This window comes from Mirounga angustirostris, unplaced genomic scaffold, assembly GCF_029215605.1.
Source record: "Mirounga angustirostris isolate CCGP_5_RB_7025 unplaced genomic scaffold, mMirAng1.0.hap1 SCAF_3, whole genome shotgun sequence".
In the NCBI taxonomy this organism is placed as follows: Eukaryota; Metazoa; Chordata; class Mammalia; order Carnivora; family Phocidae; genus Mirounga; species Mirounga angustirostris.
In genome coordinates, this window is record NW_026991711.1 from 72,282,805 (window position 1) to 72,308,692 (window position 25,888).

Below are 25,888 nucleotides of genomic sequence, written 5' to 3' on the forward strand. Positions count from 1 at the left end.
GAGCAGCAGAGGGAAATGGAGAAGCAGGCTCCCCGCTGAGCAGGGAGTCCAATGCGGGTCTCGATCCCAGGACCCTGGGATCATGACCTGAGCCAAAGGCAGATGCTTAACTGACTGAGCCACCCAGGTGCCCCCATTGTTATTTTTTGTAATTACCTTTTTTTCTCTTTTTTTTTTTTTCAAATTTTAGACAGTATCAGTTGACTCCCTGCCATGAAAGCAGAGGACACTAGTATTTTATTTCCTCCTATTTTTCTTCCCCTCCTGATCTTTGCCCCAATTTACAATATTTACATTCTAGTAAGTAATGTCTTTCCTGAAGCTGTTTACTATGTATGTGTATATGTATACATGTCGTCAAATGGATTTAGTGTTCATCTTAAATCCTTGGCCATAGTTTCCTCATTCCTGAGTTCTTCTATTTAATTAATTTTGTTTTAATCGGCTGGAATTTGTTGTCAAGTCATCTGGCTTTCCCTTGAAGCATCGTAGCTTTGTATTCCCTGAATTCCACCATTTTTGAGAAACGTCTGCCCCTGCCTTTCTCCTTGAATGACATCCTGGCCTGGTCCAATATCCCTTCACTTAGAGCTTTGAAGGCAGTGCCCTGCTGTCTTCTGCCCCTGAAGGTCATGAGGAGAGCCCTGTGGCCAGTATAATTTCTCTTCCTTGTAAGTAATTGGCCTTTCTGCCCAAACACCTGATAAATTCTTTCTTTATCCTTAAAGTTCAATAGTTTCATTAGAATATATCTCTTTGGTGGTGTACTGTATTCAATTGTCCTGAAATACGATTTGTTCTTTTGGTCTGTGGAGTCAGGTTTTCGTTCAATAGAATTTTTCTTACATAATGTGAATAAATAGTCTCTTTAATTTTTAAAGATTCTTTAATTTTGTAATTTTTCACCCATTCTTTACTGCAGGGACATCAGTTATCTCAAGTTGGAATAAGTTAATCCTTTTTCTTTACTTCTTGGAGTTCTCATTAGGTTCTTTCATATGGTTGTCTTTTTTGCATATATTATTTCAAATGTTTTAAGACTTTCCTTTATGTTAATAATCAGGTTTTCAGTGGTATCTGTCTGTTCTTTTTGTTCCTAATTTATATACCTATTATGTAATGATGTTGTTTGGCTATCAATTGGTTTTCTGGTGCCTGCAAATTCTTTTTAAATTTCATTTTGTTGGTTTCAAGATATTAGGGTGGGCCAGGTTATGCTACAGTAACTAATTAGTCACAACTTCTCAGTGGTTTATCCCTTACAGGTTTATTTCTTTCTCATGCAAAGTTTTCCAGGATAGTTCCTGTCCAGAGAGAACTCAGAGCCCAAGACATTTGCAGCTCAGAAGCCTTGTCACAGGCTAAATTGCCTTGGCAGGAGAAATGACAGCAAAAGAACTCATATCTGCTGACCTCAAATGGTCTGAAATTGGCCCAGAATTGATGCACGCCACGCCATTTACATTTATTACTAGAATGTACGCTTTTTGCCCAGAGTGAATCTGCTGGTAGTAGTAGCTGTAAGAAAGGCAAAGAAATGCAAAAGTTCTGTGTGCTGGGATGAAGGAAATGACCCAAGATTGGGTGAACATACAGCATTATCTTCTCCACATTTACCATACCATCTCTGAGCTCTTTTATTGTTTCATGGGCTTAAAAAAGAATTATTCTCTAGTGTAAAGAGATCAGGAAGAGTTTTCTTCTTTTATTTGAGTGAAGTGTTCTCCTAAATTGAGTTCTTTACCAGGTCTTGTGCTTGCTTGCTCACTCCCTTCCTCTTGCTTTTTTTCTTTCATTCCCTCATACAGCATATTTGCATAGTTGTCATGCTGGTTTTTTTCTTTATCTTGAGCAATTCTGTCCTGACCTTGTATTTTCTCTGTTACGAAGTGGGTGACTTTTTTTTACTCTTTTCCCACTGTATCTAAAAACAGTTTTTCTCCTCCAAACTATAGTTTGAGGGTTAGGCTGTGCATATTGTATTTTTTTAAATAGGACTGAGAGGAGAGTGGGAAGGGAAGAGTCTGGGGTGCTAAACAGTATTTGTTAGGCTATGTGATTGTTTTCTCTCTTCTGAGATCTTGTTAAAACTCTAGAACCAGGAATCCCAACGCCTATGGTGAGAATATTCTCAGATTTGAGACTGTTGTGATATGATCACTTGTTTCTCTGTTGTTGCTGTTTGTCAGACAGAAAGGGGAAAAAGTGAAGACCCTTGAATAGCTTGTCCTCCCCAGTGAGGATTCCTGGGGGTCATCAGTGAGAATTCTTAGGATTTCTCTACTCAATGGTATGGTTTTGGGTAAAGGGGTGGAATAAGAAGTCTAGCCTTCCTATGCCTCTCAGTTCTGCTCCAGAAGGTCCTGTCTGTCCTTGGCTACTAATATTTGAAGTGTATTTCATTGAGTTGTAATTCTATCCTTGCCTGTTTGCTGTTATTGCATATTTGGAGGATGGTTTTCATGGTTTTTTTTTTTTTTTTCTTTAGGTATTAAGGGAGGGATATTATTTGGTATAAATCTCATCTCTCATTTTAACAGAGATATCTCTTCAGTCCAATTTTGTATTTTTTTTTCCTACAAGTAGTTGTCAAATTCTCTTAAGCTTTCAAAATAATTTGCATACCATAGTTCAAAGTTTTCTTATGATTTTTTAAAAACACTGGACTGTACCTGTAGATTTAGGCACTTTGTTTGGCTCCTTTGTCATTACTAATACATATATTTGTTTTCTCTCTCTTTTTTTTTTTCTTACCAATTCTGCTAAAGGACTGTTGAGCTTTTGGTTTCAAAATCACAATAACAATAGAAATTCTACAAAAGTTTAAGTGAACTTTTAACAAAGGTGTAAAGAGTAGAAAATTAAGACTTAAGTTGTATGTTATCAACTAGAAGATAAAATTGTAGTTTTAAGAATTAAGAAAGCAGTCAGGCAGGAGTAGCTTATTAGTCTGGCCAGGCCGCCATAACAAAGGAATACAGACTGGGTGGCTTAAACAACAGACGTTTATCTTCTCATAGTTCTGGAGGCCAGAAGTCCAAGATCAAGGTTTTGGTAGGGTTGGTTCCTTCCTCTCTCATTGGCTTGTAGTTGGCCATCTTCTCTCCCTGTGTCTTTGCATGTCCTTCCATCTCTGTCCTATTTTTTTTTTCTTATAAGGATACCAGTTATATTGGACACCAATTATATTGGACACCAGTTATATTAGGGGCCCACCCTAATGACCTCATTTAACTTTAGTTACCTCTTTAAAGATCTTATCTCCAAGTGCAGTCATATTCTGAGATACTGGAAGTTAAGATGTCAACATATGAATTTTGAGGGAATGCCTTTTGGCCCATAACAAATAACCAGGAGAGACCTAAAGTAGTTAGTGTACAGGCTATTAAAAAATATAATGGCTCCAAAAAGGACCAAAGGTATGTTATTTTTTTCTCATGTAACAATCCAGAAGAAATAGGTGGTGCAGGGCTTCCTCTGTGTCATCTAGAGACCCAAGTCCCTCTTGGTTCTTGCTCTGCCATTTGCTAGAGAATTGCTTTCATCTAATGCCCAGAATTTAACAGGCATTCAATGGATGCTTGTGGAATAAATGAACGAATAACATAGTGTGTTCTGGGGCAATGAATGGACTAGCATAAAGGAAGTAAGAATCTTGATAGAAATAACTAAGCAGGAAATATGATTAAATATATATATCTGGCCAGATTTGAAGAAGCCTTGAAAGTCAAAAGGGACTCACAGGGGATTGGAACTGAAAGGGATGAATCAACTCCAATTCACTCATTTTATACAAATGAGGAAATTGAGGCTCAAGAAAGTGAATTAATTTACCCACATAACTAATAAGTCATGCTATCCAGCCCACTGAATCAGTTCCTCTGATTCCACGTTAAGGTCACTGCTTTTCTACCACAATAGGCAAAAGATGGATACTCCACAGTTTTCCATGTGGGAGGTGACGTGATGTATGCTATGTTTTAGGAAGGTCGATTTTTATGGCTCTTACATGTCATGTATCAGTGACTATCCATATAACTCACTGCAGCTGACACCGATGCTTAGACAAAAGATAATATGTCTCCCTCTTGTTTGTTTGTTTGTTTGGCTTTTTTAAAGATTTTATTTATTTATTTGAGAGAGAGAGAGAGCACGAGCAGGGGGAGGGGCAGAGGGAGAGAGAGAGAGGGATAAGCAGATTCCCTGCCCAGCAGGGAGCCGGATGCGGAGCTTGATCCCAGGACCCCAGGATCATGACTCGAGCAGAAGGCAGATGCTTAACTGACTGAGCCACCCAGGCACTTCTCCCTCTTGGTTGTTAAGAGACCCCTGATCTTAGTCTAGTTGGTGGGAGCTGAAAGGAGATCCTTTGTTCTAGGAGACACAGCATCCTACCCAGTATGTATTTGTGTGACAGGCAAGCTGAGAGTGATAATTAATCCTGATTGGCTAATGCCGGTCAAGTTAAATCTACTTCCCCTTGCCAATAATTGGTCTAAAGGTTGACATGTGACCCATTTCTGGCCAATGAGACATAAAGGGGATTCTGCGGGGTAGCTCCTCGGAGATTCTCACTTAATAGATAGGAAACAGCTAGGAGCAGACCTCGTTGCCCCGCTGCCTACTTTGAATACAGTTGCACAAGTCAACTTGTGACCAATAAGCAACATCAGAGATGGCAGGGCAGAAAGACTGAGACAGGTTGCTTGGGTACTTTGTAACATTGTGGAATTATCGCATCTACCCTGGAACTGCCTTCCCCCGACTCCTTGCTATGTGAGATAATTAAATTTTGTCTTTATTGCTTGTTAATTTTAGTCAGGTATGCTGTTACTTGCAACCAAAGCATGCCTAACCAGGATACACATTATATTTGCTTTTTAAACAAGCATTTCAATTCCTAAAGACATCCCCTTGCAATTCCCTATAGTTTCTAAAGAAGAAAGTACAAGATAAAAATTCAGAGCTGTGCATTCTAGGGGAGTGCAAGGGAGAGAGGGATCCGGCTGACCAAGTGCTCAGGAAAGTCTTCATAGTGCATATGGCCCTTGGACCGGGACTTGTGCAGTGGGTGAGAGCAGAACAGGCAGATGGAAATTGTCAGGCATATCACAGGCAGGCGGAAGGTCCCAGCGTAAGCAAATGATGGCCAGTGTTTCGGATACCCTAGAGGACTTGGATTCCAGTCTGCATTTAAACTCCTGTCTGAGTGTTCCAGGTCTCCTGGATCCCACAGAAACCTTATTCTTTCAGTCTTCTGGCACTTCTGAGGACCATCGACAGTGAAGCCAGGCACCTGTTGGGGTCGGAGGCTCTGCCACCGGGCAACACATCAGCAGGCATCATGGACTCCAACTCTGGGCTGTGCTGTGTGCCTTTGCTCTTTGCTGGGTGGGTTCCCTGTGTTCCTAATACACCTTCTTCCTGAGACCGAGAACTTTCTGTCCTCCTTCGTGGTCAGAGGTGGTCAAGGAACCAGACCAACAGTCTGGAAATTTCCTTCATGGTCCTAGAGGGTTCTTCTAAGCTAATGGTGCTCCTGTTAGCCTGTGGCAAACTTTCCAACTTCTAGCTGTGATCAGGCTCCTTAAATTGCCTCACACTATTCATGGTGACACATACCATACATGACAAAATAGAAAATCGTGTTTTTAAGTGTCTCTTCATCTGCAAAGCCGGGTGCCGTGGCGAGAGAAGACAATCTGGTTTCTCATACTGATGTACCACTAACAGTTATGTGGCCTTAGGTGGATACATCACTTCATATTTTGAGATTTCATTTTCTTCATTTATAAGAGATGAGTCACTGGGGCTTTTCTAAACTAAAATCATACTTGAAGAGGTTGTTTATAATTGCTGCTCTTTCTAGAAACTGAAATCACAGGATTCCTACTTTTTTCTCCTACACTACCATTTTTAAAGTGGGAGAACATTTTAAGCACAGGGAACCAAATAAACAAAGGCAAAAGCAAGCCACAGCTTGCCCAGCGAAGCAGGAGGAATTGTGGCCACGGGAGGTCCCGGGCCAGTCAGCTGCCTGTCACCTTCTGCCTCTTCTAGCTTTCTTACTGCAGCCCTTTATCTCTGGATTCTTCCTGGGCCCAGAGCTCAATCAGATCATGTGGAATCATTGAACAGGGACAGGAAGAAAACATCCCTTGGGCTCTGGAGGGGCAGGCGTCATCCACTGCTGACCTGTCTGAGCCTTTCGTAGGGTCCTGATATTGATTATAGTCAGTTTCAGCTCTGCTGAAGGAAGCTAAAGGGAGCTTTTATCCGCACTTGTAGAGTTTGACAGGGCAGCTCCATGGTGGCAGTGGTGATTAGTGGGAAACTCAAGGAACGGCAATCTCAGGAGGAAAGGAGAATGGGGTGGCCTTCTCCCAGGTGAGATTCTTCCTCACTGTCCACCTTGGTGGGTCAAGGTTTTTGCTTATTAAAGGAACCGGTGGGTTTTCTTACAGAAAGCATGGGATTTTATGCTGGAACTTCAGTAGCAGAGGCCCACGGAGAGAGAGGATGGGCAGCTGGACCAGGGCAGAATGGAAAGGAAAGGAAGCGTGGAAACATGACAGTACGACCTGGTTCCCACAGGGATGGCCATGAAATGCACCAGTTACTCAGGGTCAGGTCCCAGAAGAGAGACATCGGAGGATGTCTGGCCCCAGAGGATGGGGCCAGCACCTGGAGGCTCTAAACATCAGGGGACACTTGAAGTCAAGAGGAAGCAGGGTCTCCAACACTGCCTTAGGGTAAGGAGAAGAGGGTTTGCCCTTTAAGGACAAAGCTAGTAAGGATAGACAATGTGTTAGGCCATTCAAGGCCCAGTCCCAAGGGGGATCTGGAATTTGAGGGCAAAAGGGCAGTCAACCCCACTGCAGGTGTGGGAGGACTCGTGAGAGAACGTGCAGAGGGGCATTGCCAAGGTAATGACAGCTAACATGTATTCAGTGTTTATTTCGATCCAGGCACTACTATAAATTCTTGTCTGGATTCCTCTTTTAATCCTCCCAACAACCATATTATGTCATCCCTGCTCTGCAGAGTAAGGCTGGGACTCAGAAACACGAAGTGCTTTGCTCAAGGTCATATATCCAGCAAGAGGCAGGGAGCACTGGAAGCTGCACACATACCTTCTATAACAGGAGAGGCTCTTTGCTCTCCACTTAGTTTTATATTGCTTTCTGGGTTCAGGTGACCTTCTGCCCAAAGGTGGTGACCTTCATCTGACTGAGATATGAACTGACCTGCAGGCAGAACCATCCTTCCTTCCCCTGATTTATTAGATCATCCCACCAGTGACCCAGTGGATGAAGCAGTGGATCTTCAAGAACTAGCTCTCTCCTTCTGTCTGATAGGCTTGGTTTTAAGAGAGCAGAAGAGTGGGTGGGGGCCAAGGGGGGCACGAGGGGGACTGGTGGGGAGGGGTGGTGGGGACTGCTTGGGGGAGAGTCCAGGCACATCACCTCTCTGCCTCTTTCCTCACCATCAGATCAGGCAGTGGGAGTAGATCATCTGTGAAGTCAATTTGTACACTAACATTTTATAATTTTATGTTTTATGTCCACCAGTCTGTCTTGTGGAATCTCCTTCTTTCTCCAACCATTGGAACCTCTCTTTCTCTTACGTTCTAGAAAAAAATGGCCAATTGTCTTGCAATATTGTCTTCCTGTTTCTAAAATTGTCTCGGATGCTTGCCAACAAATCCTTTTCTTAGTTTTTAAAGTCCTTTAAATAATATTACCATGCATAATTTTTAATAAATATGAAGAAAAGAGATTTTCAAAACTTGTGCATTTTCCTCCTCTCCATCATTAGATAGTATTTTCCTTTTAAAGAGATTTTCCTATTTTCTTTTCTTCTTTTTCCTTTTTGATCTTGTTTCTACTTATCTGTGTTACTTCTCAACACAGAAGTACTTTCCAAATCAAGTGGATTTTTTAAAGTGTAAGCTGTCTCCTCTGTGATTGCTTTACATTTATTCATACCTCTTTATCAGTGAACTTTGGATTTGCTGAAAACTCATGCCAAGGACACAGTTCCTCATGACCATCCGTGAAACCAAAGTTCTGGTCACTGTCCCTCTTTTCTTCTCTCTAGCTTTTTTCGTAGGCTCAGATCCTAAAACTTAGTTTGAGCGGATAGTTTGTGTTTTCTTTTCCTTTTTTTTTTAAGATTTTATTTATTTATTTATTTATTTATTTATTTATTTATTTATTTATTTATTTATTTATTTATTTCGAGAGCACAAGCAGGGGGGCAGGATAGAGGGAGAAGCAAACTCCCTGCCAAGCAGGGAGCCTGGATGTGGGACTAGATCTCACCTGAGCCAAAGGCAGATGCTTAACCAACTGAGCCACTCAGGCACCTGATAGTTTGTGTTTTCAATTTCAGATGAGGAAAGAAAAAGGTATTTTATTAAATATATACATAAGAGGGGGGCCTGGCTGGCTCAGGGAGTAGAGCATGCAACTCTTGATCTCAGGATTGTGAATTTAAGCCCACATTGGGCATAGAGATTACTTAAAAAATAATAGTAAAAATCTTTAAAAAAATAAACATATACATAAGGAAAAAAGAAATATATATAAATTATATACCCATGGCCCAGCTTCACATTATCATTATACGGCCTATCCTGTTTCATCTTTACTCCTCTTGGATAATTTTGAAGCAAATCTTAGATGATTTCTTGTGTCCTCTGTGATTATTTCAGTCGATAACGAAAGAGAATCTTATTTAAGTAATAAACTATTATTTGGCTGGGATTTACATTTCAGCAAGAAAAACCACACTAATACTTGAGTTGATGCTTTGGACATTGATATGCTTTATGTCTAAAACCAAGATTTGTTTGTCCTATCTTGACCCTAACTTTTTTTCTCTTATGTTGATAAGCCGGAGTTGTACTCCAAAATACAGAAACAGTGATTCTGAGGAAATTTTCATTATAAACGTCTAGACACAAAGTTATCTAACCGTCTAAAAATTGGCTGAAAGCAGTTTACGATGTGTCTTTCAAATACTAATTGGAAGGTGTGCTCTCAGTTTAGCTAGAACTCGATTTTATGGAATATTCATTTTTCAATAGAAAAAACCTAAAGCCACTTACAATACTCAATTTTTCCTTGCACCATAGGGCTAGGTGAAATTGGGGAGGGGGTCTCACTTTCTTACAGATGGCAGATTTGCCAGATTTTTACATCTGCTGATGACTTAGAATATTGCCACCTGTCCGTGTTTCTGCACTCCCGCTGACTTCTGGTTCAGAGAGGCCCCGTGGGCTCGGGCAGAGTGGCCCCAGCTTCCCGGACTTCTGCTGCAGCTGAGACAGAAGTACGTCTGGGAGGAGCCTGGAAGAGATGCAGGAAGGAAAGGGATGGTCTTCCACTGAAGCTGCCAGCAGACCTGCCCTGAGGCTGTGCCTGGGGTTAGGAGAACTTTTGAAAAAGGAAGGTTGAAGATGGATATCTCTGCTGGTCACCGCTACTTACTCAGAAGTGGAAGTTAGATCCATGGCTTTTAATAAACTTCCTAGTCATCGCCCGGCCATTACACGAAACCCAGACATTACATTTAGACATATAAGATTTTTGTCCACTGTTAGGGTATAGCAATCTGCTGATGAACGCCACTTTCTTCAAATGTCTGGACCGGAGCCAGATTATCACTTCAAACCCTGCCTTGGCTCAAGAGGAAATAAAGTAGGTTGCTTTCAATTGCCCACTCACCTCAGCCTGCCTGAAGCCAAGTCCTTTCTACCCCTCCCCACCTTCCTCTTCCTCTTCTCACCTCCCCTGCTCATCTTCCCTCCCCTCCTCTCCTTCTCCCTCCCAGCTTCTCTGCTTCGTCCCCACCCCTCCCCTTCCTCCTCCCTTCCTCTTCTCTCCCTCTTCTTCCCCTTCTCCCTTCTCTTCTTTACTCCTCTCCCTCCCTTTCACCCTCCCTTCCTCTTTCTTCCCCCTCTCTCCTTTACCCCTCCCCTTTCTCCTTTACTCCTCCCCTTCCCTTCCCTTCCCTTTCCTTCTCTCCCTCCCCCTTCTTTCCTTTACCCATCTCATTCTCCTCCTCTTCCCTCCTGCTCCCTTCCCACCCTTCTCCTCCCCTCTTCTCTCCTTTACCCTCACCCCTCCCCTCCTTTTCCCTTTTCTCTCCTTTTCCTTCACCCCGCTCCTCTTTTTCTCCCCTCTTCTCTCCTTTACCCTCACCCTCCCCTCCTTTTCCTCCCCCTTCTCTCCTTTACCCTCGCCCCTCCCCTCCTTTTCCTCCCCCCTTCTCTCCTTTACCCTTGCCCCTCCCCTCCTTGCTCTCCCTCTTTTCCCCTCCCTACTCCCCCCCTTAGCACCCTCCCAATGTCCCCATCCAAGCAATGCTCCCTATCTTCAAGTCCTCCTTGGATCCCTGGAGTTCTCTTGGGCTCCTCCTCTCCCTCCTGTCCACCCCAAAGTTAATTTCCCTCTCCATCCCCTCTCTGAACTGTTAACCAGCCTCAAAAAGAAGCCAAAACCCTGAATAAATCAAAGTGAGATAAATAGCAGCAGTACCAACTTCTGTGAGAGCAGGTGGTCAGGAAGAGAGTGAAGTGCGTGGAGCAGAAAGGAGAGGAGTGAGGATGATGGCAGCCAGTGTGCCCTAAGGAACTTGAGCAGAGCTTAGCAGCATCTGTCAAATCAACCCCTAAGTGTGCCTGCCTGGTGAGCTCAGCCAGTCTTGCTACATGAGGATTGTGAGTGTGTACTTTTTAGACCAGGTAAACTGTTGAGTGAAGAAGCATTGTGAGGTGGGGGGTTTTCATATAACACAGAGGGTTTATAAGATCATTTGGTTCTTGTAGCCAACCATACACATTTATGCTCTGCAGTGTGTAGCCACAGAGTATAATTTCTCTTTGCTCTGAAGCTACCTAACGCATTTGAGGGTGAAATTCCCGATTGAGCCCCAGTTCTGATGAGCTGAGCAGCTCTACTCTTGGTCCACTCTAGGAAGATGAGGCCTTGGATTCCCTCCAGTCTCTCACACTGATGCTTCCACACTATTATTCAGTCTTGAGTATTAAAGCTGTTGGTTTTACCAACACTGAGCCTCTGAATAGGGACTAAAAAGAATCCTCAAGAGAATGTTTGTAGCTGATAACAAGAGAGAGTGTCTGGTTTTGCAGGAGATGAAATGTTCTTTTGTATGTGAGCAGGAAGCAAGCAGATAGTCTACTTCAATAGCTTTTTATACCCACCAGGCATGTTGAAATTGATCTTTTCCATCATGATTATCTATAAAACCTCTTTACTTAGTGGTTTAGTTAGAAGAGTGCCAGTAACCTATTCTCATTCAAAGGCGTTATCTCTTTGGAGGGAGGGGAGTTGAGAGCCAAACCTTTATTCCCCATCATTTTGCTTAGATATTCATTTAACTAAATATTAAAATTTAAGCTGAAATGAAATCATGAACAAAACCTTGCAACAATTTGTAGTATCTTGAATTCTTTGTGAGGAGGCGAACACGGCTACCAAGATAGGAAGTAGGAAAGAAACTGCTGACTATAATTAAAAGCCTGCGACTTCTCAAAAGAATAGTTGAAGAATTTGTGGAGGACCACTCTTAATGCAGAATGATTTTGGCATAAATTAAGTTAGATTGATGTGACCATGACTCTTTTAGCTTTATTTATTTACTTGTTTCTCTTTTAACTTTAAATAATTGAACAACATATTAGCATTGTGGGGTGGTATCTTAAAATGATGAAGATTGTTTCAGCTGTCCATCAAATACCTGCTGTGGCTTCACAAACAGAGTGTATAGTATATGTATACTATATATTTAGTATATGGCAGGTATATGGAGTGCTGTCTCTCTGGGTGTTTACAAAATCAAATGGTGTTTTTAAAGTTGAATTACATTTTTATAGGTTGTACTATATGGACTACTTTCCTCCAGAGTCAGCTAAGTGTTCCTGAGTAGCCCTCCTGAGCTCCCAGGGCAGACCACCTCTTCTCTGCACCTTTGAGAACCCAAGCCCCCCCCTCCCCCACACTATGGTCCCTGCACCGTATTGTCATGGCCTCTTTACCTGTCACCCTCCTCTCTAGATTCTACGCTCCTTAGAAGGCAGAGATGATATCTTCCCCGCCCCAATGCTTTTAGCCCCAACACAATGCCTGGCCCCTGTGAGGTGTTGCAGAAGGCCAATGCTGACAGCTTCTCCTTGGGAGGGAGCCTGGGAGTGACAAGCAGCTCTAAAGTGAGGTAGAGGGACACCTTGGCTCTCCCAGTGTGTCCCAGGCAGTGACCTGGGCTCAGGGACCTGTTGGAGAAGGATCAGCGGTCAGCTTCCAGCAATCTGTATTTACTAACTGTTCATGGAATGATCTGTGGTTTTCCAGGAGCCGGGTTTGGGGGAGGCAGAGAAAAGGAGCCAGGGGGAGTGGAAACATAGAAAGCGCTGGTGAAGCTGGCAGGGCAGCAGTGACTCCACACGGTCTTCCTTTCTTCTGAACCACGAGGGGCTGCCACTCAGGCTCCCGGGCGCCAGGTGTAGGTTTGCGAGGTGTCTGCATGGGGCTGCGGGTGGCAGGAACCTGTCCTCGCTCGGCTGCCCGTAGGTGTGGCACCTTCGGGTTGCCCAACCTTCGCAGGCGGGGAGGTAGTCCAGTCCTACAGGGAAGAGTCGCTGGTCCCCTTTAGGAGCCATCACAGTCCCTTTTATCAAGACCAACCATCTGGCCAGTTCCAATAGCACTATTTTTCAAGCCAGCGGTATTTACAAAGACAAGACTGGGCTGCTCCGTGGAGTCTAGGATGATTTCAGCCTTTGAGGTAATGGAGACATAATTGAGGAACAAGGTGGAATTAGTGTCATCACAAATGATCTAGTGCCTCAAGTTAATGTCATCGGGTTTTGTTGGAAGAGCAGCAGTCGCTCATCTTGCGTAGCAAGCTGCCATCAGAAAGATTTTTTTTCTGGAGCATTTAGGAAATAAGGCTTAAGTGCTCGGCCCTTACAAGCTGCAGGAGCAGTTTCACGCCTCGGCTTTTTAAAAGGTATCATGATGTTATTCGTTGTTTTGCTTCTAGGAAGCAGAGGGTTTAGGAAATGACTTGGGCGGGTGCATCCCCGCGGCCGAAAGAGACACAGACGTACTCCCCAGGGACCTGAGAGGGTTCTCTGTCTTCCCCAAGGTGCCGCGCAAGCGTCCGGTCCCCTCGGATGCTCCCGGTTCAGTCCCTGTGCAGAGGGTCTCCGGCGCCTTCCTAGACGTCTGGGGACATTCTGGGGGGCCTGGGGCGGCTAGACCAGGCGGCAAGAACAAGGAAGAGGAGGGAGCCGGACTGCGCCTCACTCCTCCGTGCCAAGGACACCGTCGCGGAGGCGCGGCCAGCTTCCCACGGATCGGACTTTCCGCCCCCGGAGCTGGGCGGCCGAGCTCCAGCCCGGTCCCCCTTCCCTGCTTCGGGCGGCCCCCAAAGGCTGAGTAAGCCGGGCGGAGGGAGGGAGACTGCAAGGATTTCCTGAGCGCTAAGGGAAGGAGGAGGGGACCCGGGCAGGAGGGCCGGGAGCAAGGACCCTGAACCTGCCGGGGCCGCCCCCGGGCAGAGTAGCCACCGCCTCCCCACGAGCGCTCGCCCTCGGTCGCGACGCGCGCTCGGGCCCCAGCTACCCGCCCCCCTCCCCCGGCGGCCCCCGCCCCTCTCGGGAGCCGTAGGGAATCAGGTCCCGGAGGAAGAGGGTAGGTGGGGAGGCGGATGAGGGGTGGGGGACCCCTTGACGTCACTGGAAGGAGGTGCCGGGGTAGGAAGTGGGCTGGGGAAAGTTTATAAATCGCCCCCGCCCTCGGCTCCTCTTAATCGAGGTCCGCAGAAGGCTCAGAGCGCGGCGGGCGGACGCTCCTTGCGGCTCCTCCCCGGCGGCGACGGCGGTGGCGGCGGCTCGGAGCGGGCTCCGGGACTGGAGCGCAGCGGCCAGAGGACGCCGAGCTGCGAGGATTACCCGGGGAAGTGGTGGTCTCCCTGGCTGGAGCAGCGGAGAGGGGCGCTCGCGGCGGAGGACCGGAGTGCGAGAAGACAGCTTCGGGCGGCTGGGTCTGTGGCCCGCGAGCAGCGCGGGGACCGGGCAAGCAGGCCGCGTCGCGCTCACCATGGTCAGCTGCCGGGACACCGGGGTCCTGCTGTGCGCGCTGCTTGGCGGTCTGCTGCTCACAGGTGAGGCGAGGTCGGGGCCAGAGGCCCGCGCGGCGCCGGGCTGGGGCGGCAGGCGGGCACACTCTTGGGGCTGGGCCCGGTGCGCGCGGGGAGGTGAAGCTGCAGCCGCCAGAAGCGAGCCTCGCCGGGAACCTGGGACGCTGGTTGTCGTGGGCACGCCTGGGGCCGTGGCGCCCTTCTCTTCCGTTGGGCGGGCAGTGCCGGCGCCTCGGAGAGCAGCTGGCGGAGGTCCGCGGGCATCGCCGCCCTGAACGGCTGCCGGCGCGGCGCTCGGGTCCGCGCCGGGGCTGCCCCTTTGCGGCTGGAGTCGCCGACCCTCTCCGCCCGGCTCCCGGGCCGGGTCTCCCCGCCCAGGCTCCAGGCTCGGGGAGCCCCGCGCACCCGGACCTGCCTGACCCCCGCCGCCTGCTCCCAGGCGGCCTGGCGCCGGTCGGCAGGGCCCACGGGAGCCCCGAGCAGTGGCTCCTAGAACGCCCGCCAGGCTGCCTGGGGGCTGGGCTGAGGCCCGGGCGTTGGCGCCGTGGGCACCGGCCACGACGTCGTGCCTCCCTGGGGGAGGAGGAGAGCCCGCTGCAGGGGATCGCGTGCCTGCCGGGAGCGGACAGATCGCAGGAGATGGCAAAAGCCGATGTCCTTCGACCCACTTGGGGTCCCCCGGCCCGCATGCCCCCGGGAACGCTCCGGCAGCTTCCACTCCTCCCCGCCGCTGGCCGACCGCCGGGCCGAGCGCGCTGCGCGCAGCCACCCGGGTGGGGCCCCTGCGGCCGGTCCAGCCCAGGTCGCCGACCTGAGTGAACCTGACTGACCAGGGCAGTCGGGAACCCAGATACCGTTAAGTTTCGGAATTGCAGGCCTAGTCTTTAAGTTCCGAGAGAAGAGAGGGAGGACGCTTTGGACCAAAAGATGCCGTTTGAGGAATCGGCGAGGTCCGCCCCTTTGCCGGGAATTCGAGAAACAGGCGGCAGAACAGTCCGGGGCCAGGAGGTTATACCGCTGTTAGTGTGGAGGGCGCCCGGCACCCCGGCGTCAAAGCCCGAGGGGACTTAGGGGCCCAGATTTGCCTTTTCTGCCCATTGGGGCTGAGTGGCCAAGCCCTCCGGTTCAGTCCCCCTGGGCGCAGAGAGCCGTATTTCGGAGCGCCTTTCTTTTAAGCAATCCGGGAGAAAAGGTAATCCATGAAATAGAGTACGGTAACATAAAAAAGTTATTGCAGTGATTCCAGGGAAGGAAAAAGTCAGTAGGGTTGAGCGTTTTTAAAAATGCTTGTTAAACCCCCAAAGCAGTTAACTGTTAAGAAATATTCTTTCTCAGTGGAAAGACTAATTAGATCGTCGGTTTCTAAAAAACAAGTAATAGTTCCGATTAGATTGGCGAAAGCATTAAACTGAGAGGCAGGCGAAGTCCTAATGTCTGAGAACTTGCTATAAGTTGGGAAAGTCGGTAACATAACTATATTATATGAAATATTGCTTCTTTTCAAAAATACAGCCGCTTATATTGAAGTGTAATTGCTCAGAGCACTTAAGTAACTTCTGAAGTCCGTTTGCCTGTTATGTAAAGGTGAATCTAGGTAAATTCTTGCGAATCCAAAAAATGAAGGGAAAAGTATATGCTTCATTGGTTTTTTCAGCTGCACACATATACATCTTTACTTCTGTTTCAAAAACGTGGTTGACCAGCGAAGTATAGTTCTGTTGGTGATGAGGAGCAATTTAGATCCGTGCAAGCTTTTCAGAAACCTGAGTAAGGTTCCGTTGAGATTTCTTTTAGATTTTATTTTACTTAAATGAGGCAGAGATGTTGGGACTCTTTTGCGATTAAAAAAAAAGTATATGTGTTATAACAAGAAAGCAAGACAAAACATTAGTAAGGTGAGAACCGCTTTACCTGCTGGGTTAGGGACTGTTGTTTCAGTGGTCCTGGTGTGTAATTGTTGAAGCATGGCTTTGTAAACCACACGCTTCTGGCTGGTTAACAGACAACTCACACTACAACAATCAGCTGCCTACCTCGTAAATAGCATCAGGGCTTTCAAACTGAACTCAGGGGCTACTCCGGGAAGTGGTGTCCAGAAAAAGGCCAAGTTTCTGCTCTGTGGATTTATAAGGAGTCTGCTCTCCTTCAGGTGCTATATAGCCTTTGAATATTTGTGGGTTATTAATATTTTGAGCTTGTGTGTTAATGTGTGTGCATGCACTGAGGTATAATTTAATCAGAGGCTCAGTCAGACAAAAAGATAATGCATTTCCCCCTAAAGATTACATTTACCTTCTTCCAAATATCCTGAGAAATTAAAAGACAGATATTTTCAAATCCTCTTTATTGAGATCCTTCCCTCTAAAAAGAATACCTCCCTTACTCTAGCTCAAAGTCTCATTTTCTTATTTTAAGGCACCATGTCCATGATTAAAGCCACAGACCCTTTTTTCTGTCCCCCCTTTTGGGGGGGTTTTGAGCAGCTGATATTTACAATTTGCTGTAACTAACGGAAATGCATCACTTCTGAATCTTGTGAGGGAAATCTACATTAATATGAAATTAAAATGTGCTTGAAAATAATAGTTCCAAATAGAATGTAATAAATCTTTCATAATAAAGCTAATTTTACATGACAATTTTTGTTGTTTTCTCAAAGGTGTAGGAAGCCACACTTTTTTGATAATGCTTTTCTATCTTGCATATTTGAACTATTAATTAGTTAGCACCTTTGGCAGTCCACGCTGGGAGTTTTCCACCTGATGGATTGTGTTGCAGATGGACTGTAGGTGGTCACCTGCTCTAGTTCCTTAATATTTTTACCTTATTTGTTTATTGTTATTTTAAGTTTTTTCTTTGCCTGTTGAAAATTCTGTAACAGGCTCTCCAGTTTCTTTGCTGGGGATCATTAAGTGGATTTTTCGTTTTCATATGTGAAAGTCAGAAGTTAGAATAGATGCCTATTTCTAATGCCCCTTTCCAATTCTTTAAGACTCAGTGAATGTGATCTGAAGAGAAACCAGAGTCAGTGAATGGTTCCAAGGAATGGGCTGTGTCTCTCTTTCTCTCTGGCCCTTATACATTTGCATATAAAATGGATGATAAGCCCAGTAATGCCAGAGCTAAGCCTGTAATGATGAACTGGGCGTCACCTGCTATCAGTAATCACACTGCATTTTCTTTTTTCATCCACCAGCTGGTTAACTTGCTCTTTAATGGGTTGCAAGAGCTAAGCTGTTAGAGGCTGTCTGAACGAGTAGTAATCATGGACTTTTTTCTCTTTTTCCAAACAGAATGTAACCCTAGGAAGTAAACTCTACTTCCCAACTCTGGTTACGTTACCTCTTCTAAAAGGCCGTCAGTCGTTTTAAACTCAGAAGAATTTCTTGTGTTTTTTTTTTTTTAATTAATTTTCACTTATTTGATTAAAAAATAACTGCATTCTAAAAATTTCAGATTGCAACAGGGATACTAAACCTCTTATTTAAAAGTGGGCCTGTTTTATATGATCTTCTAGAACAAACCAAATAATCACTTTGTTCTCCTTACCAAAAAGTATTGAGACATTCTAAATCTACTTTGAACATATATAATATAGTAGCTGAAAATATGTTGCAAAAAAATTGGTTTTATATTGACCAAAAAAATGCAGTGTCCTGGAGGAAGGTTATCCCACCTATTGCAAGGTTGTGGCTGTTGTTTACTCTGGCTTGAGAAGTTCTGCAAAGCAAGAACAAACTGAGATGTGTATGCGAGTGGGCATAAGAATGGAGAGAAAGTGAAAGAAGCTCTCTTGGCATTTGGGTGTTAAATGCAAAGCTTGCTGGTGTTAGGTTTTTGGTACAGTTGCACGGTTGGGAGTTTATTGGATATCAAGTAAATGTAACTTTTCGGAGTATTTGTCATTGTGGAGAAGAGAGGAAAGACATGTGAAACGACACCAGACTTTTTTTTTTAAACAAAAATATATCATGAGGAATGGTTAAAAGCATTAAAAGCATCTGTTGCATTGCTTTAATAATTTAATAGAACAGGATAGTCCCTGCCATTCCATTGGTCTTGGTATACTGGTGAGGCTTGTAAGGAATGACAAGATCTCTTGCCAAATGCTTTCCAGGATCATTGTTGATTCCTCACACACTTGGGTGCCTTGGAAATTGCATGCTGCTGATGACATTACTGGATTTTATACCAGATTGAGGGAGGGGAAGGAAATGGGAGGAATGGGGTAATTGACGGAGGGATTGAGAGGAAAGCCTCTGGCTTAGCATCTGGGACTGCAGGGGGGTTTCATTAAGGAAATGGTTCCATTGAGTCTGCTGAAGATAGTGGACTAGATTTCCTGCATTGCTGTTGGGGCGGATGTGGGGGGATGTCAAGAATTCCTGGGGATTTCCCATCAGTCTCGGTAAGCTGAATGCCTGAGAGCCACATCTGATTATTGCTCCTTGCCTTGATTTTGAGCTCCTTGCGAGACCTGATCTTGTCTCTCAGACATACAGGTTGTGAGAGCTAGATGGAACCTCACAGATCCAAGACACTCATTTCAAAGATGAGAAAACCCACCCAGAACAGTGGGTTTTTCCCCCCAAGGTCGGTAGCTGGCTGGTGGCAGACCCAGGCATAGAACCTGATGTTCCCAGTACAGATAACATTTCTTCTTCATTTCTGTCTTTCCTCCATCCCAAGCAGAGTAGAGATGTTCAAACATTTGTTGAATGACATTATTATAGTGCTCACGTTTCTTTTTAAATGCCGGCATCTTTTTCAAATGTGAAATTTTCCTCTATTTTCTTATAGCCCACAAGGGGTTTAGATTAAGAATACCAAAATTATGGCTGCTTAGTAGTACACTGATAGATTTGGTGAGCAAACTGATTCTCCTTGTGACCCTTCTTTTGAACTGCTGTGTCTGAAATAGTTGGAGCCTACATGACTAGCCTCATTTCTCACCACTTCCCTCCACACACCCTGTGACCCAGCTACACAAACCCTTACCCCAGTCAAAGAACTTACTCACCATTCTTACGATGGGCCTTGTGCATTCATCACTCCGTGTTCATGCTGTTTGCCTGCAAGACCCTTTCCCTCCTTTGCATTTCCTTCTCCCCTGCCTTCAAAAGCCTTCAAAAGCTCCGAAATCACCATCTCTCTGCATTCCTCCTTATAGCTGCAGACTCACCATCTCTTTGCTTTCCTCCTTATAGCTGCAGACGGAATTTGTGGTTTCTTCTCCTATAGGTACCCTCTTCTATAGAACCTTTATATGTACCCCTTTCTAGTTGTTTTCACCTTGCATCGTTACTATTCTGTTTATGTATCTGTCCCTTTGCTCTCTGATCCTTGGCACCTAGTGTAATGCCTGGCATGGAGGCCCTCAGTAAGTGCTGGAATCAATCAGTGATGTCACCACACTACCATTTCAAAGAAGAAAGCTCTCAGGGCCAGATATGAATTTATCCCAGTATGTTAATGTGCTCCTGCCTGTCCAGTTGGCCTCAGTTACAGTGGATTCCTTGGAAGGCTTGCTCCCAAGAGATAATGTTGGTCTGCGAAGATGACATTGCAGTTAGTGGCTAAGATGTAGGAAATCAGCTAGGATCTTCAACTCTCTGAGATCCCTCTTTCCTGTATTCCTCTCCTTTTTGGTCCTGATGCTTCACTGGGGACTCGGAGCCACCAAAGCTGGATTTCAGCCTCCCAGGTGGCCAGCAGCCTCTTCTGGCTCCCACATTGTGCTTGTGGCCCGTCTTCTCCTGGGACACCTATGTCCTTCTTCAAGGCTCTTTTTATAAAATCTTAGACGTGGCTTGGACCTGTAATCAGAGGAAACAGAGGTGGTGGTCTTGAAGAATACCATGGTTAACCAAATCATGGGTGGGCAAGATCAAGTTCTTAGAAAATACAGACTCGGTGAAAAATAGTAAAAATGGCATTAAATAGTTAATTTAATAGATAGGTTTCAACCATAAATAAAAGTTTTATGAGGTATTTGCTTTCAGAACAAGATTAGTTGGTGACATCAAGCAACGAAGGTAAGTGTCCTTCTCTGGAATCTTAGCTGTCAGGGAAGCGTCACTGTCCTATTGTGTCCTGCTACCCTGATAACAGGTTTTGTGTGTGTGTGTGTGTGTGTGCTTGTTACTGGCTTGACATTCAATGTGTTTGTACTGGTTCTTCCTTGTCTTGTATTGCAAATCTTGGCAAATGCTTTTGTCAATTTCACAGATTACCGCAGTGCCTAAAGGCACTTTTCCTCAGCCTGGTCTTCTAACCTATTTAACTGATGGAGTGTGAATTGATTTCCTTTCAAGCTACAGACCCACCCATGTGGTCCCCACTAGCAAAGCTATAACAATGATCAGATGCTTGTATTGAAAGGGGCCTGGGCGCCTGGGTGGCTCAGTCGGTTAAGCGACTGCCTTCGGCTCAGGTCATGATCCCAGCGTCCTGGGATCGAGTCCCGCATCGGGCTCCCTGCTCTGCGGAGAGCCTGCTTCTCCCTCTCCCACTCCCCCTACTTGTGTTCCCTCTCTCTCTGTGTCTCTCTCTGTCAAATAAATAAATAAAATCTTTAAAAAAAAAAAAAAAAGGGGGGCCTGAAGTGAACCTTATACAGATGAAAAGCCTTCGCTTTCATTATACACAAATATGAAACCACTTAAACTCAAGGCCACCTTTAGCAAAACCCTGATTAGTAATTAGTCTGCCAGGTGATTTCTGTGAAACCCTTTGCCTTTTGCTAGGGCCATGGTCCCCCGCATTGGCTCTACATTAGAATCATCTGGGAAGCTTTGAAACATCCCTTGCCCTGGCTGCACCCCTTACCAATTTAATCACAATCTCTTGAGTGGGAGCCAGGCATCAGTAATTTTTAAAGCTTCCAGATGATTTCAGTGGGCGGCCAAGGTTAAGAACCTCCTATTTTATCATCCATCCAAATCACCTGGAAAGCTTGCTCGCTAGAGTGCTGGGCCCCACCCCAGAGTTTCTGGTGCAGTAGGCCTTGGGGCGGGCGGGGCTGAGAATTTGCATTTCAAACAAGTTCCCATGTGTGGCTGATACACCTAATCCAGAGACCACTGCCCTAGGGGCTGGTTTGAGAGGCCTGGCCACCTGGGAGGCCCATGTGCTAATCTGTAAAAGGCTCTAAATCATCATCAGACATAACAAGGTAGAGGAAATTGTTTACAAGAATTCTTGCTGGGAAGAGTATGTGTTAGCAGAAGGAATATTAGGATCAAGTGCTTGGGGCATGCAACCGATGGAGGTGGCGAAATTGCCTTCTGAGGAAAGTTGGATCCAGTTGGCAGGTGGGGTATGTGAGTTAGGAGCCGGAACTGAATTGCAGGTGTAGACAATAGAGCTAATCGTAGTCTTCTCTGCCTTACACCTCAGAGCACTCAGACTTCCCTCTGTATAAACATTGGTGAATGTCTACAGAGTCCTGTTGAAAGGTGCCGTGCCATTGACCTGTCCTGGGCGCCCACGTACCTCGGGCCTGCCCTGCTACCCTCCAGGATCCCCACGCAATGCGTCCTGAAGCCTCATGATGCTCTGAGTCCCTACCTGAGCTGCTTGGCCTGTATTTCCTTTGCTAGGATCAGTGTCCCCCACTTGGGTGGCTGAATTCTTCCCCTTTGGTTCTGCTGACTTTCGTGGTCTGTCCCCATTGGTGGGAAGAGTCGCTGCTTGGCTGGAGACAGAGCCGGCCTCCCCTTGTGCAGAACCGTGTGCTGGAAACTTCCTTGTGAAACATCAAGAATCCAAGCAGCATCTCCTTCCCTGAGAGCATCTGAGGGTACCTATGGGGCATTCGAGGCCGAATGGTATGTGTACTCCATTTGGGCACTTGGTGCTCAAATATAGAAAGAACATTTTTTCACGCACTCCCACTGCTGATTCACTGTCTGAGGGGCTGAGTCAGGATTGCATTTGTATCTGTCATTTATTGCTATGTAATAGGTTGCCCCAAGACAAATGGCCTTAAACAATAATTCATTAGGCCTGCCTGAGTCTGTGGCTGAGGAACTTGGGCGGGTCTCATCTGAGTCCCTCATGCAGTTGCCGTCAGTTGGCATTTCCACTAGGACCTAGGCGCCAGCTGTCACCGGGTCTCCCTCCACAGACGGTGTTTTGCCATTCAGTGGTGTTGCTCAGGCTTCTTACATGCAGGCAGGGGCGGTGGTCCAAGAGGGTGACTGTGGAAGCCTCCAGGCCCTTGGAGGCCTGGCCTTTGCCACTCCTGCAACACCAGTCTGCCACATCCGATTGCTAAAGGCAGGTCCTAACCCCAAGTCAAGGGGTGTGGAAATGGGCTCCTCTCTTGAAAGCTGCATGATATTGTGGCCGTGTTTTTCAATCCACTCCCCCACCCCACCCCCAATGCTAGCACGGTTAGCTTTTTCTTTTCAGTCTAGCTATTAGGCTGGCACTTGGCCAATAAAATAATAGTGAACAATCCCTTGGCCCTTCTAAACGCTACCCGTGATTGGGACAGCTGGTACCATGGAAGAGCTTCCATTTCATAAATGCTATGATTAGGGTGCACGGGCCTTGATTAAGGTGCCATGCCATGTTGGGGCTGCTGGCCTCTAACGAGTACCGTGATCCCAGCAAGGGAGCACTGCTGATGCTCAGATTCCGAGCGTGGGCAGCCCTGCAGCTTCGTTGTACTTCGATCAGGGGATCTCTGCTGGAGCACTTCTTCTGGAGGCTGTGGGGAGGCTGCATGCTTTGAGGAAAGAAGGAAGGAAGAAAATAACGCTGATGGTTTGTCAGGCACTTTGACTTCCATATATGATTTGACTCAATCCCGAGAGGTAGGTACAGTGCTCTCAAATACGAAGAAACCGAGGCTGACATAAAGTAAAGACTTGCCCTACGATCACAGAAGCGGTAAGTAAAGCTGGGAGTATTCCAGTCTGATGCGCCTGACTGCCCCAACCCCCTCCGCCTTTCATGCCGGACAGCCTAAATGAAAAGGGGAGAAGGAAAAGAGAGCATCGGTGAGAATGCGCTGGTCTTCCCCTTCTTTCAAAACTCTCTCTCCTTGGAGTTTTGCCATCTCCCAAGAATGTGAGACGCCGCCGCTGCTCCAGCCCGAAGCGGCCTTGGGAGATTCCACTGTCGGTGTGACAGAGGCCGGCGAAGTCTTCATTAGGACGGCATTGTAATCACGTGGGTTTTCTGATCAAGGACCTTCCAAGAAACTCAAGTCCGAAAAGGATCCCCAACGTCAATAAGAACAGGATTTTTTTTTTTTTTAAGATTTATTTATTTATTTTGGAGAGAGAGAAAGCGGTGGGGAGGGGCTGAGGCAGAGGGAGAGAGAAACTCAAGCAGACTCCGCACGGAGCGGGAAGCCCAGCGTGGGGCTGGATCTCACGACCCTGAGATCACGACCTGCGCCAAAACCAAGGGTCAGACACTTGACCGACTGTACCACCCAGGAGGCCCTTTTTCTGTGTTTCTTAAGAATATGATTTTATATCTCCTATATGTGGCTTCATACTAATTCAGATTACAGAGAAGGATGGATGAGCCAAACCAGCACTTTGATTCTGGAAACGTTCTCATCAGGAAGGTTCTCTGAAAAAGCTGGGGATGCCCTCTGCCAGATTGCTTCCAGGAATCAAATGTCTACTTCTCTGTGCACCTTTTAGATCCCAGAAACCTCAAAGACTTGGAGCTTTTTCTTAATGAGACTGGAGTACAGGGAAGGACCCATGCACAATGAGGGAGGGGGAGGATGCATGTACTGAGTCCCTCCTAAGCACAGGCTCTCTATATGGCAGCTCCAATGAACTTCTTCATAATTATCCAATGTGTGCACTTTTAACTTTATTACGGATTGAAAACCCCGAGGCTCAGGGAAACTGGGTGATTTGCTGAGGATCACACCCTTATGAGAGTCCAGCCCAGGGTTCAAACCAGATCATTCTGATTTTGAAATTGGTACTCTTTCCACCAACATGTACCCAACATATCTTGAATGACAAAATCTAGGAGTTAAGGAAAACCAAAGAGTTTGGCTTCTGGGGTTTAGAATCGATAGCTTTATGTCTGTGAGAAAAACACAACTGTCTGAGGGCATTCTCCTAGAGGGAGTTACTTTTCAGTGTAGGATGGACACAGCACAAGCTTTCACTTCTTTTTTCTTTCTTTGTCTCTTTCTTCAAAGCAATTTTCAAACATACAGCAGGGTTAATTATTGTCATCATGTGGTACATTGCATCTCCAGATGATTTACCTTGTTGATCGACAGTCCTCGTAACATTATCAAAAATGGAAGCATTTCTTTCAAGCCCTGTTGTGCCTTGGATCTCTCTTCCTCCGCTAGATCATTCCTTTCAGATCTTCAAACCTGCAAGAAGTCTAGAAAGAGGAAAAAAAAAAAAGTCTAGAAAGAGGAAAAAGTGTTTTTACTTCTTCCTTGATCAATGACTTGGAGAGGGACACTTTTCAATACCAGAATATGGCTGTGTTCATCCAAATCTGAGAAAAACCCTGTCCTGCCACCTTTTATCGTTCATTCCAAGCCAACAGTGGAAAATGTAGTCCAATGGATATATATGCCTTGGATGGAAATTATCAGGACTGGTGATATATAAACTGTTTGATTTTTTTTATTATTGTTTTCTTTTTCTAAGTTGGCATTAGAGCAACCAAAAGTAGATGTAAACACTTGGGAAAGCAGGGTTGTATTAGAGGAGATTGCAAACAATTTGAAAAGGCAGTGTAAACTCTCATTATGGCATTTTGCCTGTGATTAATGGTATTGTTTTCTTTTTGGAAAACACTGTTTAACTCTCTTTTCCACTTAATGTCTCCTGCTGGATCAGATTTTTGTTGTCTGTTCTTTGGAAATATTTATAGCTTTGAAATCTTTTCCATAGGGAATTCTGCTAGAACTAGAGAAAAAAAATTGCATGGGAATTGAGCAATTGTATTGTCCCAGGATGGACCTTGTGCACCTATAACTTCTGGAGGGTTAGGGAATATTTGACACACGTCCTTGATGTACAAATTAGCAGTGATTCTACCACACATTCCCCTATCCCATTCCCTGTCCTCAAAACTGGTAAATGAGAAATAGCCTCTGCAAAGTATTTGTCACACAGAGTCCCTTGGAAGGCAAATGGGGAAGTCAGGAAACTAACACAAATGCTGAACTTCAGGAATTTCTATCTCACCTTAGTCTGTCTCGGTTGACATTGAGCTTAGTGATTCTATATCTGGCTAGCTCTTTTTAGGGGCAGTGAAGTTCTAAAATGTTGAGATTGAGTTGTTTTGGATATAAAGCCGAGTCCAAGCAGATGGGCATGGGATTGTCTTGCTGGAATAACTCACTCACCATTTTGGGAGAGTGTTAAGGAAAAACTTGGGATGGGAAATTTCTTTTAAGGAACATATTTTCTTAGAATGTTTTGGAATGCTGTACTTTCTGCTGTGATTTCATAAGGAAAAGCATGGATCATAACAAATTTGATTCTCCTGTTGCCTGTTTCATAACCAGTCATCTTTGTAGGTTTATGTGCAACTTTCCATGGAATTCAGGCATGTGCAGAAGACTATTTTTTTTGAAGACTTTTATTTTAGAACATTTTAAAATATTCACTTAAAAGGTGCTCAGGCAATTATCATCAATTAGCCCAGTATATTTTATTTCAAGATATAAACATGGTTGTGTTCATTGTGCTATATGTTTGCCATTGAA

General features: G+C 45.6%; 1 protein-coding gene across 5 annotated transcripts in view; it reads left to right on the forward strand.

The window, feature by feature from the left end:
* The first annotated feature begins 13,678 nt into the window (after positions 1-13,678).
* The window catches only part of FLT1 (fms related receptor tyrosine kinase 1), a 177,613-nt gene continuing 165,403 nt past the window's right edge, over positions 13,679-25,888 (forward strand). For 2 of the 5 annotated variants that reach the window (XM_064586266.1, XM_064586267.1), the window contains exon 1: positions 13,697-14,193. In XM_064586266.1, coding sequence (XP_064442336.1) covers positions 14,130-14,193 — 64 coding nt within the window. In that variant the 5' untranslated portion in view covers positions 13,697-14,129. Of the gene's footprint in view, positions 14,194-25,888 lie in introns of all 5 variants that reach the window. The other 3 variants (XM_064586265.1, XM_045869251.3, XM_064586268.1) reach the window with 3 other exon arrangements.